Genomic DNA, 12,904 nt, shown 5'->3' on the forward strand with positions numbered 1-12,904 from the left:
TTCAACCAGACAATCGTCGGAGACGTGTTTGGAGGCAACCCGATCAGGCTGAACGCCTTAGACACACTGTCCAGCAAGTGCAGCAAGGTGGAGGTTCCCCGCTGTTTTCGGGTGGCATCATGTGGGGCCGACGTACGCCGCTGGTAGTCATGGAAGGCGCCGCAACGGCTGTACGATACGTGAATGCCATCCTCCGACCGATAGTGCAACCTTATCGGCAGCATATTGGCGAAGCATTTGTCTTTATGAACGACAATTCGCGCCCCCATCGCGCACATCTTGTGAATGACTTCCTTCAGGATAACGACATTTCTCGAATAGAGTGGCGAGCATGTTCTCCAGACATGAACCCTATCGAACATGCCTGAGACACATTGAAAAGGGCTGTTTATGGACGACGTGTCCCACCAATCACTCTGAGGAATCCGCGCCGAATCATCGTTGAGGAGTGGGACAATCTGGACCAACAGTGCCTTGATGAAGTTGTGGATAGTATGCCACGACGAATACATGCATGCATCAAAGCTGTATGATAGTACAACATGCAATGTGTGGTTTTCGTGATCAATAAAAAGGGCAGAAATGATGTTTATGTTGATATCTATTCCAATTTTCTGTACAGGTTCTGGAACTCTCGGAACCGAGGTGATGCAACACTTTTTTATGTGTGTACATTCCATACAGCGCCACATGCCCTCAACACCAGCAGGCGGCATTTGATGTCAAGTCGGCCTGTGATCACAATGTTTTGGCTTTCTATGTGTAGTTATACCTGTAACATACTTGCACCACATCGAAAGAACGACAGGCAAATTGGGTGGAATTCGCGCCCTATTCGAAGTTCTGAAATCGGCATCTGCGGTACTGTCTCAAGACTGCATCGCCGTTTTAAGATCTTCTTTACTGCCCTGCGGTCACATACTGAAATGCTGCAGAGGCAGTACGAAACTAGATCTACCTTGTAGTTTCGGAATGCTAGAGATGTACGAGAGGTCGTTGCCATACACCTCCTGGGAGACTGTCTGAAGTACATTTCTCGTAACTTACAGGCTGTAATGAACCTAAACGCCTCCAGGCTTTCGCAAGTTGACCGAAATGTTCGATTCTGTAAAAACTGCGAACAGACTAGGGTTAATTTTTTTTACATTCATTAAATATATCTCATCTAAAGTTCTTTGAACATATTTGATTACCAAAAAAATACTTTTCTGATAACATATTTCAATTATTCATATCGATCCACTTCGTACTATTGATCTTGCATCATGCCAATTTAGTAATAAGAATGATCAAGTAAAATGATCCAGAAACGAATTTACGCTAAAGATAATAGTATTATGCTTCAGTGCTCCTACAAACAACATTTCTGTCTTAATTTATAATTTCGCTAATTTTCTATTAGACAGTGAAGTCGATTTTATAAAATAACAGGAAGCTACAATTTCCAAATTGTCAAAATTTGCAAATTTTGTTATTAACCATTTGGCCTTTAAAGCTTGACACAAATAATTATTTTCAGAAAATAGCACATAAAGTAAATCTGGAAAAGTATTCAATTACCACATTTATATTAATACTAATTTGGACCACATCCTGTTCTTGACGGTACTGGAAGCTGGACGCGTAATATATAACTTATTTTTAGCGCCAAGCGCGTCAGCAATGCATCAGATAGCGAGAGAGTGGGTTTAGCATCTATTGAGTTTGGTACATATCGATTACGTTCTTTGCACGGGTCAAGTAAGTTGCACAATCTCTATTTGAAAAGTTTCAAATATGTGATGGTAAACCGTGTTTCAAGATCAGGAAAATAAAAGAAGAAAGCAACACAATCCTCCGGCAACTTTTCATTTAAACGACCCTGGACAAAATCTTTTCAACGGGTTACAGAGAAGCAAAGGGAACCAGCACTGACACTGAGACAACTTTGCAAGGTAAATAATGTTAATGTGCAAATATAAGCGATTGCTCTTACTATACGTTTTAACGTTGTTTAAACGACTAGATAGCCGGCCGGGGTGGCCGAGCGGTCCTAGGAGCTACAGTCTGGAATCGCGCGACCGCTACGGTCGCAGGTTCGAATCCTGCCTCGAGCATGGATGTGTGTGATGTCCTTAGGTTAGTTAGTTTTAAGTAGTTCTCAGTTCTAGGGGACTTATGACCTCAGCAGTTGAGTCCAATAGTGCTCAGAGCCATTTGAACCAATTGAAAGTACTAGACAGTTAATACAACGTATATGGACGATAAGTAAGGATTTGTACACTACTGGCCATTAAAATTGCTACACAAAGAAGAAATGCAGGTGACAAACGGATATTGATTGGACAAATATATTATACTAGAACTGACATGTGAGTACATTTTCACGCAATTTGGGTGTATAGATCCTGAGAAATCAGTCCACAGAAGAACCACCTCTGGGCGTAATAACGGCCTTGCCACGCCTGGGAATTGAGTCAAACAGAGCTTGGATGGCTTGTACAGGTACAGCTGCCCATGCAGCTTCAACACGATACCACAGTTCATCAAGAGTAGTCACTGGCGTATTGTGACGAGCAAGTTGCTCGGCCATGATTGACCAGACGTTTTCAATTGGTGAGGGATCTGGAGAATGTGCTGGCCAGGACAGCAGTCGAACATTTTCTGTATCCAGAAAGGCCCGTACAGGACCTGCAATATGCGGTCGTGCATTATCCCGCTGAAAAGTAGGGTTTCGCAGGGATCGAATGAAGGGTAGAGCTACGGGTCGTAATACATCTGAAATGTAACGTCCACTGTTCAAAGTGCCCTCAATGCGAACAAGAGGTGACCGAGACGTGTAACCAATGCCACCCCATACCATGACGCCGGGTGATACGCCAGCATGGCGATGACAAATACACCCTTCCAACGTGCGTTCACCACGATGTCGCCAAACACGGATGCGACCATCATGATGCTGTAAACAGAATCTGGAGTCATCTGAAAAAATTACGTTTTGCCATTCGTGCACCCAGGTTCGTCGTTGAGTACACCATCGCAGGCGCTCCTGTCTGTGATACAGCGTCAAGGGTTACGGCAGCCATGGTCTCCGAGCTGATAGTTCATGCTGCTGCAAACGTCGTCGAACTGTTCGTGCAGATGGTTGTTGTCTTGCACACGTCCCCATCTGCTGACTCAGGGATCGAGACGTGGCTGCACGATCCGTTACAGCCATGCGGATAACATGCCTGTCATCTAGACTGCTAGTGATAAGAGGCCGTTGGCATCCAACACGACGTTCCGTATTACCCTCCTGAACACACCGATTCCATATTCTGGCAACAGTCATTGGATCTGGACCAACGCGAGCAGCAATGTCGCGATACGATAAACCGCACTCGCGATAGGCTACAATCCGACGTCGACCTTTATCAAAGTCGGAAACGTGATGGAACGCATTTCTCCTCCTTACAAGACGCATCACAACAACGTTTCGCCAGGCAACGCCGGTCAACTGCTGTTTGTGTGTGAGAAATCGGTTGGAAACTTTCCTCAACGCAGCACGTAGTAGGTGTCGCCACCGGCGCCAACCTTGTGTGAATGTTCTGATAGGCTAATCAATTACAATTCACAGTATCTTTTTCCTGCCGGCTAAATTTCGCCTCTGTAGCACGTCATTTTCGTGAAGTAGCAATTTTAATGGTCAGTAGTGTATTATAAGGCGCGGTATAAGGAAAGGGAAGAGTAACGCGTTGAGGATCAAGGGTCACCGGCCGTGCAGGTAAATCGCGCCGCTAGAAGGAACAGCAAAAACGGAAGCGCCAACAGAGCCGACAAGAAGAGTTCAGTGTGGAAAGTGAAATCAGATGATTGCAGGTATAACAGCGTCGAGTTAATGCGTTACTGACAACAAAGAGCGCAATCTAAGGAATAACTGTGGAGGTATCTGCAAGCTTAAACATTTCTGTGAACCTAAGGAAGCATGTAACTTCGTTATGGCATGATAATTTGTCACACGCGATCGCGTATTTGGTCTTGCCAACGTGGAAATTTCCATCGCGGTCAGAGTTATTTAGAGGGGCGGGAGGACACCTGAGGCAGGCAGCGACGCGCCGGCCGACGTGAGGCGAGGGCGTGGCAGCGCCGGCTTTTGTTTGCGTGTGCTTTTTGCTGCCGCGTCATAATGAGTGTGGCGCGGCGCGGCGCGGCGCGGCGAGCCTCAAAGCGTCCACTGTGCGCCACGCAACAGGTCCGCGGGCCCCTGCTCACCCTCGGCCAGCGGCTAGCTCTCCTAACGCCCACATGTCTGCAAATTCTTTGGCAAAATTGCTCAAACTTGTTTCGTTAAGCGTTTCCCATTTCAAAATAAGATCGCCTTTCTTCTGGAAAAATTCAAAATCGCACTGTGTCACAAAAATGTACGTTATAGTCTCCAGAGGAAAAAGTAAGAACGTCAAAATTGTACGCTGTGTCCTTGCTCCCATCATCCTCTGACTGCCGCCTTTCAGGTGAAAATTGTAAAATGTGGAAATCGACAAGACAGTCTATTTCTGATTCAAAGCAGCTCAGGCAGAAATTTTCAAACGGTTCTTCAAAGAGTTACATCCCATGTTGCTCACTACCTTGTCGTTGTTGTTGTGGTGGTCTTCAGTCCAGAGACTGGTTTGATGCAGCCGCCGGCCGTCGTGACCGTGCGGTTCCAGGTGCTTCAGTCCGGAGCCGCGGGACTGCTACGGTCGCAGGTTCGAATCCTGTCTCGGCCACGGATGTGTGTGATGTCCTTAGGTTAATTAGGTTTAAGTAGTTCTAAGTTTTAGGGGACTGATGACCTAAGATGTTAAGTCCCATAGTGCTCAGAGCCATTTGAACCATTTTGATGAAGCTCTCCGTGCTACTCTATCCTGTGCAAGCTTCTTCATCTCCCAGTGCCTACTTCAACCTACATCCATCTGAATCTGCTTAGTGTATTCATCTCTTGGTCTCCCTCTGCCATTTTTACCCTCCACGCTGCCCTCCAATACGAAATTGGTGATCCCCTGATACCTCAGAATATGCCATACCAACCGATCCCTTCTTCTGGTCAAGCTGTGCCACAAATTTCTCTTCTCTCCAGTTCTATTCAATACCTCCTCATTCGTTATGTGATCTACCCAACTAATCTTCAGCATTCTTCTGTAGCACCACATTTCGAAAGCTTAGCACCACATTTCGAAAGCTATCTACAGGGGAAAGTTTATAATTTAATAATCAGCACTGCACTGCCTTGCTCGTAGTGCGGCGACAATCCTAGTGTGGTACGAACGCTTTCTAAATAGTTAATCCGTAAACCATGTAGCAAAAGGCCGTGCTGGGTATCGACGTTAAATCGAGATATAGCTGACAAAGTGCGCGAAGGTTTACTAGGAAGTCCGCACATATCACTGCGGAAAGCCGGCAAACTAGCGCAGTTGCCAACATCAGTATATATGAAGATTCTAAGGATTAAGGATGCGATTCCGATCGATCCCTGACAAGCTGAAACATGTACACAAACTGCAGAATATCCAACCAAGATAAAATGCAGAGACCTAAAATATAAACTTAAGAACGTCGCTGAGTACAGTAGACACCAATTCTGAAGTAAATATCTTCACAGACCATCACCATTACGGCGCAAAATTGTAAATCGATTAACTTCATAACAGTTAACGTTGAAATTGTCGAACTACGTGCAGCTGCTGAGGACTTTACCACCATTCGCTACCGCGGGAATCATGAGGACAAGGCTACATTAATTACAGCACGCACGGGGACATCTAACCATTCTTCCCGTGCTCCATACGTGAATGGCACAGGAAAAAGCCCCAGTAACCTACTCTCTGTCATGCACTTGACAGAGGCCTGCTGAGTACGGCTATAGATGCAGATGTGTGAGAACAAAAACACATTACTGAATATAAACTTCTTTTACAAGATCGCTAATGGTAATCTTTGTTATGGATAACTAATTTCGGTAATCAAAGTTACCATCTTCCGGTCCGAAAAGCATTTATAAGTGTGACTACATTAAAAAAATCAACTATAATATATAATGTCGGGTGCAACATAAAAGAAATGACAGAAAATAGGCATATCTTGACAAACAGGTTATTGCACAGCAATAAAATTACTTGTATGTAGTCACACTGTGTAAATGCTTTTCAGATATGAAAATGGTAACTTTGATTACCGAAACCGGTTATCGAGAGTAAAGGTTATTAGCGACCTTGGCAAAGAAGTTTATCGCGCTGTAGTATTTTCACAGATAACTCCTTGTTTCTCAAAATGAGTACAGCAAAATTCATTTACCCCGAAGCTACTGACAAGAGTGGTCTCAACCTTCAAACAATAGTTTAATTCCAACAAAGCTTCAGAAGGTCCAGAGAGCAAACAGAATTCATTACTGAAGATAAACTTCTTTTCCAAGGTCGCTAATAATAACCTTTATTCTGGATAACCGGTTTCTGTAATCAATGTTACCGTCTTCAGATCCGAAAAGCATTTGTAAGTGTGACTACTAATAGCTGGGATTAGAAGCAGATTTATTAACGAGGTGTCTGTAATGAGGATGTGAACATAAATCCTACACTCAAGACAGAGGAAATCAGACATCCATTGATTTATATACAGTACAGAAAGTAATATTCTTTCGGTATCTTCGAGAATCAACCTGCTTTTTAATTACTCTTCTATTAGCACTGAGAGGAAGAAGGCACCCTCCGATCACGAAACACTACTTTGGCAGCACTCTATACACGTAAGTGTGGTAGCAAAAAAAAATACGGAGAGTATGAAATAAAAACAGAAGTGTTGAACTTTAACTAGTAACTATCCTCCCGGAGATAACGATCCACTGCTTTTTTTCTCTGTGAGCTCGCAGGATCCTGCCAGTACCAGTAGCTACTAGCTCTTGCGTTAATTTAATTTGGCCGAGACGCTAACAGGCGAACGATGGCATCCTGCCTGCAGACGAAAGTCGGAATGTACGCTCCATCCGTCAACGCGGGCTCGCGTGTTACTGTCGATAAGCGACGGAGGTTACCACCGGAGCACTGGGCCAATGGCGGGGCTATCGGTAGCGCGAGTCGCACGAGGAAACGTCAGTGGCGCGGCAGATAGCGGCGCTGGCGACCAGGCAGTCGGTCGGTACTCACATCCGGGAGGCGAGCCGTTCTTGAGCGTGCACCTGTAGGGGTAGTAGGTGCCGGGCACCACCTTGCCGTACATCGTGCGGTCCATGGCGACGGCTGGCTCGCAAACGCAAACGTCAGGGCGGGCGCGCGTGCCTTGTTGTCTAGACAGCAGCGGCCGCGTATTGTCGTCGTTTTGTGTCGGCCGTTTCCCCGGTGTCCTTTATTTCGGGTCCGCGCGCGTCGGCTGCGCAGTGCGCGTGCGCGTGGCTCCGGGCACAGACTGAGGGCCGCTCTGTTGCCGGCACGGGCGTGAGCAGCTGGGCGGCGCGCGGGGGCGGCGGGGTGGGGGCGGGGACGGGGCGGGGGCGCGGCCAGCACGCGACACGCGGCGCCTCGCCTCGCGCCACGGCGCGCCGCGCTGCTCGGCGTCGGCGTCGGTGTCGAATGCCGCCGCAGCAACAGGTCCGTGGCCCGCAAGGTCGCGTCGCACAGCTGTTTCTGTACGTGCCGCGAGCACAGCGCGCCGCCGCACTGACAGCCGCGGCGGTAACTCCGTACTCTGCACAGTGCCGGAGCTGGTAACTGGCTGAGCCCTGGAGCGAACGACTCCGTGTAGGGAAAGTATGGCCAACTCGCCGGCGGCGACCTTACTCGATCCATCGGGCTTCCGGTCATACATTTACCGCTGCATAATACCGCGCTCCGCATAACTTACGGATGTGCTAGATAAAGTAATGTGACATACCGGTGATTATAATTAAGTGCAGCTACTCACAGAGAAACAAGGAGAATGGAATATAGTCGAATTAAGTCGGGTGATGCTGAGGGAATTACATTAGGAAATGAGGCACTTAAAGTAAAGGAGTTTTGCTACTTGGGGAGCAAAATAACTGATGATGGTCGAAGTAGAGAGGATATAAAATGTAGACTGGCATTGGCAAGGAAAGCGTTTCTGAAAAAGAGAAATTTGTTAACATCGAGTATAGATTTAAGTGTCAGGAAGTCATTTTGAAAGTATTTGTATGGAGTGTAGCCATGTGTGGAAGTGAAACATGACGATAAATAGTTTGGACAAGAAGAGAATAGAAGCTTTCGAAATGTGGTGCTACAGAACAATGCTGAAGATTGGATGGGTAGATCACATAACTAATGAGGAGGTATTGAATAGAATTGGGAAGAAGAGGAGTTTGTGGCAAAACTTGACTAGAAGAAGGGATCGGTTGGTAGGATATGTTCTGAGGCATCAAGGGATCACAAATTTAGTACTGGAAGGCAGCGTGGAAGGTAAAAATCGTAGGACACCAAGAGATGAATACACTAAGCAGATTCACAAGGATGTAGGCTGCAGTACGTACTGGGAGATGAAAAAGCTTGCACAGTATAGAGTAGCATGGAGAGCTGCATCACACTAGCCTCAGGACTGAAGATAACAACAACAACAACTCCCAGGGCTCCGGTGTGGTCTGTAATTACCATATGGTAGCGAAACTTGGTAGCTATTCTTATGCGTTAATGCGGAACTGATTTACGACAATTTTGGCCAAAAGGTGCAAATCTGGAGGTGTGAATGCAAGAAAGGCGTATGTAATGGACTAGGAATGGGATGTGGGCGTAAAAGATTACACAAGTGAGAATAGCATAACGTTTATTTGTTGTTACCCGCCAATTACGCAATTTGTTTAATGTGAGCACATCCGCAAAACGACGTGATCAACTGTTGCCCGCAGTAGTTCCGCTGGAATCTGAGCAACACGTTTCCGTATATTGGCCTCCATATCAGATAGAGACCGAACGTGTCGCTGATGAAAACTTCTTGCTGATGTAGGCGTTCTAAAAGATGTCTCCAGAGCCAAAAGTCACATGGTTTCAAATCAAGTAATCTTGCAAAACCTCTCGGAATAACACGTTCGTGGAAGGTTCCATTAAGCGGATCTTTCACTGGGCGAGTGACATGAAGTGTTGCCCCATCTTGCATCAAAAGTGGTTTCCACACAGTTGTATTCTTCCTAAACAGGAATCACATGCTGTACAACGAGGTGTCGATAACTGGCAGACGTCATGGTAAATCTGACTAAAGGTACTTTTGAATACACACCACAGAGTCACATACGGCGGGTGCAATGGCTGTCCGCGCACAACACGCGGCTTAACAATACCCCAAATTCGGCACTTCGTCTTCACGGCACCCTGTAGTGTAAAATGTGCCTCGTCAGTCCACAGAGTATTGGCCAGTCTCATGTTGTTGAACTTCGATCCGCGCCAGAGGCAAATTCAAAACAATGCTGCACGAACACTAGGACCATCTGGTGCAGCCGGACGCTGTGGCCGAGCGGTTCTAGGCGCTTCAGTCTGGAACCGCGCGACCGCTACGGTCGCAGGTTAGAATCCTGCATCGGGCATGGATGTGTGTGATGTCCTTAGATTAGTTAGGTTTACGTAGTTCTAAGTTCTAGGGGACTGATGACCTCCGATGTTAAGTCCCACAGTGCTCAGAGCCATTTTTGAACCTGAGCTCGCGTCTTCGATAGCAGCGGGTAAATACACTCGTCTGCAAAACTTAAGGACGAAAGTAACTTTCGCATGATGTCTCACTGCCAAGTAACATTGCTCAATGAAACCTGGACCGTGCGTAGAATAAACTGCTACAGTATTGTACAAACGGTAATTGAAAGAAATACGCAATGAGACAAACAGAAGTAACATTCCTATTCAAAGACACTAATTACACTGACGTCACCCCGATTTATGTTGGTCCTCTAAGACCATTTCAGAGCATTCACACAAGGGTGGCGCCGGTGGCGACACCTACAACGTGCTGACATGAGGAAAGTTTCCAACCGATTTGTCATACAAAAATAGCAGTGACCGGCGTTGCCTGGTGAAACGTTGTTGTGATGCCTCGTGTAAGGAGGAGAAATGCGTACCATCACGTTTCTGACTTCGATAAAGGTCGGTTTGTAGCCTATCGCGATTGCGGTTTATCGTATCGCGACATTTCTGCTCGCGTTGGTCGAAATCCAATGACTGTTAGCGGAATATGGAATCGGTGTGTACAGGAGGGTAATACGGAACGCCTTGCTGGATCCTAACGGCCTCTTATCACTAGCAGTCGAGATGACAGGCATCTTACCCGCATGGCTGTAACGGATCGTGCAGCGACGTCTCGATCCCTGATTCAACAGATGGGGACGTTTGCAAGACAACAACCATCTGCACGAACAGTTCGATGACGTTTGCAGCAGCATGGGCTATCAGCTCGGAGACCACGGCTGCGGTTACCTTTGACGCTGCATCACAGACAGGAGCGCCTGCGATGGTGTACTCAACGACGAACATGGGTGAACGAATGACAGAACGTCATTCTTTCGGACGAATCCAGGTTGTGTTTACAGCATCTTGATGGTCGTATCCGTGTTTGGCAACATCGCGGTCAACTCACATGGGAGCATGTATTCGTCATCGTCTACTGGCGTATCACCCGGCGTGATAGTATGGGGTGCCATTGGTTACACGTCTCGGTCAACTCTTGTTTGCGTTGATAGCACTTTTAACAGTGGACGTTACATTTCAGATGTGTTACGACCCGCGGCTTTACCCTTCATTCGATCCCTGCGAAACCCTACATTTCAGCAGGATAATGTACGACCGCATGTTGCAGCTCGTGTACGGGCCTTTCTGGATACAAAAAATGTTCGACTGCTGCCCTGTCCACCACATTCTTCAGATCTCTCACCAACTGAAAACGTCTGGTCAATGGTGGCCGAGCAACTGGCTGGTCACAATACGCCAGTCACTACTCTTGATGAACTGTGGTATCGTGTTGAAGCTGCATGGGCACCTGTACAAGCCATCCAAGCTATGTTTGACTCAATTCCCAGGCGTGGCAAGGCCGTTATTACGGCCAGAGGTGGTTGTTCTGGGTACTGATTTCTCACGATCTATGCCCCCAAATAGCGTGAAAATGTTAATAGATGTCAGTTCTAGTATAATATATTTGTCCAATGAATACCCGTTGATCATCTGCATTTCTTCTTGGTGTAGCAAGTTTTATGGCCAGTAGTGTAGTATCTCCTCTTAACAAACTGCTTATTTGCTTCTGTCTCGGGTTCTTCGGCCGACGTTCGTGTGATGATTTTGCTGACGTTTCGCCAGCACGAGTGGCTGGCATTGTCAAAGCTTCACCCTCCATTGCCGGAGGTGAACTGGGGGTGAAGCTTTGACAATGCCAGCCACTCGTGCTGGCGAAACGTCAGCAAAATCATCACACGAACGTCGGCCGAAGAACCCGAGACAGAAGCAAATAAGCAGTTTGTCAACAAGTGGCCACGAAAGTCTTAACAATTTTGTATGTCCTCTTAACTAACATTCATTTTCGTTAAGTTTTACACACCTATTGTACGTATCACGTACGTTTGAGATTGTTTACTTTAGTATACATGCAGCTATAAAACACTGAGAATTTAAAAAATCGGCTATACTATTCCCACCACATTTGCATTCCTTATTCTTTTTTTGCACTGTTTAAATTATTTGTTACCTGTAGTGATACGCAAAACGCACGTAATGAATGAGGATTTGTTATGTTGGTTCAGTAATATAAAGGTCAAAACTGGCGGAAGGTATCACGTGACTCGATTTCAAGCAACCAGTAATTTGGAACCGTCGCAAGCGGCGGGGAAAGGCAAACCCATACTTCTCCTGTACGGAGTTTTACGATAATGTTTGCTAGGTGCGCCCCCCCCCCCCCCACTGCCCGTTTTAAACCATTTCACTACATATTTGCAAACGCTATCTGCGCGAACAATTAAAAAATAAGATGCTCCTGCACAGTACCAGTTACCGGACATGTCGGCTGTCGCCTCCATGAATGTCGGCCGTTAGTTCTACAGTCCTTGTATCACCACACAGCTTCCGCAAGACGAAAACCTTATTTTGGAAATCTTATTTGGTTGCTGTATTTACATGTTAGGTCTAATTCGCTTTTGTTGGCCTACGTGGATGATGGACTTCTGTTACCGTGATGAAGTGAGATTATCAGTATTTTCGTAATTTATTTGAATGAACAGAGTCGAAGATTTGCTTATGGATATCTGTGAACTCACGAGAAGGAGGAGGAGGAGGAGGAGGAGGAGGAGGAGACTGCACACAGACGCAAGTTAAAAATTTTTGCCTACACTACTTAATGTACTCGAAATTTATACCCATTTACATCACGCCCATTGTGGAAAAAATGCGAAGTGGTAGAAATCTATTGTACTGCAACATTTCAGAACATGGAATAGCGAGAAAAAGGTTTCGAATGAGTGGAAACACATAACTAGTCTTGCGCACAGAATTAGCGAATGTTTTGTTACCAGCCATTCATTGTGTAGAAGAGTTTTTTCCATTAAAGAGATGGGGGGAGAGAGATGGAGGACATTTGAAAAATCAGCCAGGTTTGTAAAATTGAGAGTTGTTGCAAATCATGTCGATTTTCTGTTTCAGTAAATATATATGAATTTACATATTTATTTTTAGTTAAAATACGCTTCTCTTCAGTCACATAAAGGAAATGAGTAACTTCCTTGGTCACTTTTCCTTCATTCCACTAAAGATCGCGTCGCCCACATTAATCAACATTTTGAAAAGCAAGTAGGATCTTGACTCCTAATTATGACTCAAAAGTCGTGTTGTGTTTACATGGCGTGGATGCCGACAGTGGAAGGTGAAGACCGGCAACCAAACCTGCATTTTCAGAACTGGAGTGGTTACAGAATCAACTGGAAGCGGTGTTGAGAAATTGGTTTATGGAA

General features: G+C 46.0%; 1 protein-coding gene across 2 annotated transcripts in view; it reads right to left on the bottom strand.

The window, feature by feature from the left end:
• LOC126271264 (paxillin-like) overlaps nt 1–12,904 on the bottom strand; it is a 447,630-nt gene that overhangs the window by 377,833 nt on the left and 56,893 nt on the right. The window contains exon 1 of one of the 2 annotated variants that reach the window (XM_049974138.1): nt 7,134–7,612. The exons of the other annotated variant lie outside the window; for it this stretch is intronic. Coding sequence (XP_049830095.1) covers nt 7,134–7,218 — 85 coding nt within the window. The 5' untranslated portion in view covers nt 7,219–7,612. Of the gene's footprint in view, nt 1–7,133; nt 7,613–12,904 lie in introns of those variants that run through there. 2 annotated transcript variants of the gene reach the window in all.

Source organism: Schistocerca gregaria, chromosome 1 (assembly GCF_023897955.1).
Source record: "Schistocerca gregaria isolate iqSchGreg1 chromosome 1, iqSchGreg1.2, whole genome shotgun sequence".
NCBI classification, from domain to species: Eukaryota; Metazoa; Arthropoda; class Insecta; order Orthoptera; family Acrididae; genus Schistocerca; species Schistocerca gregaria.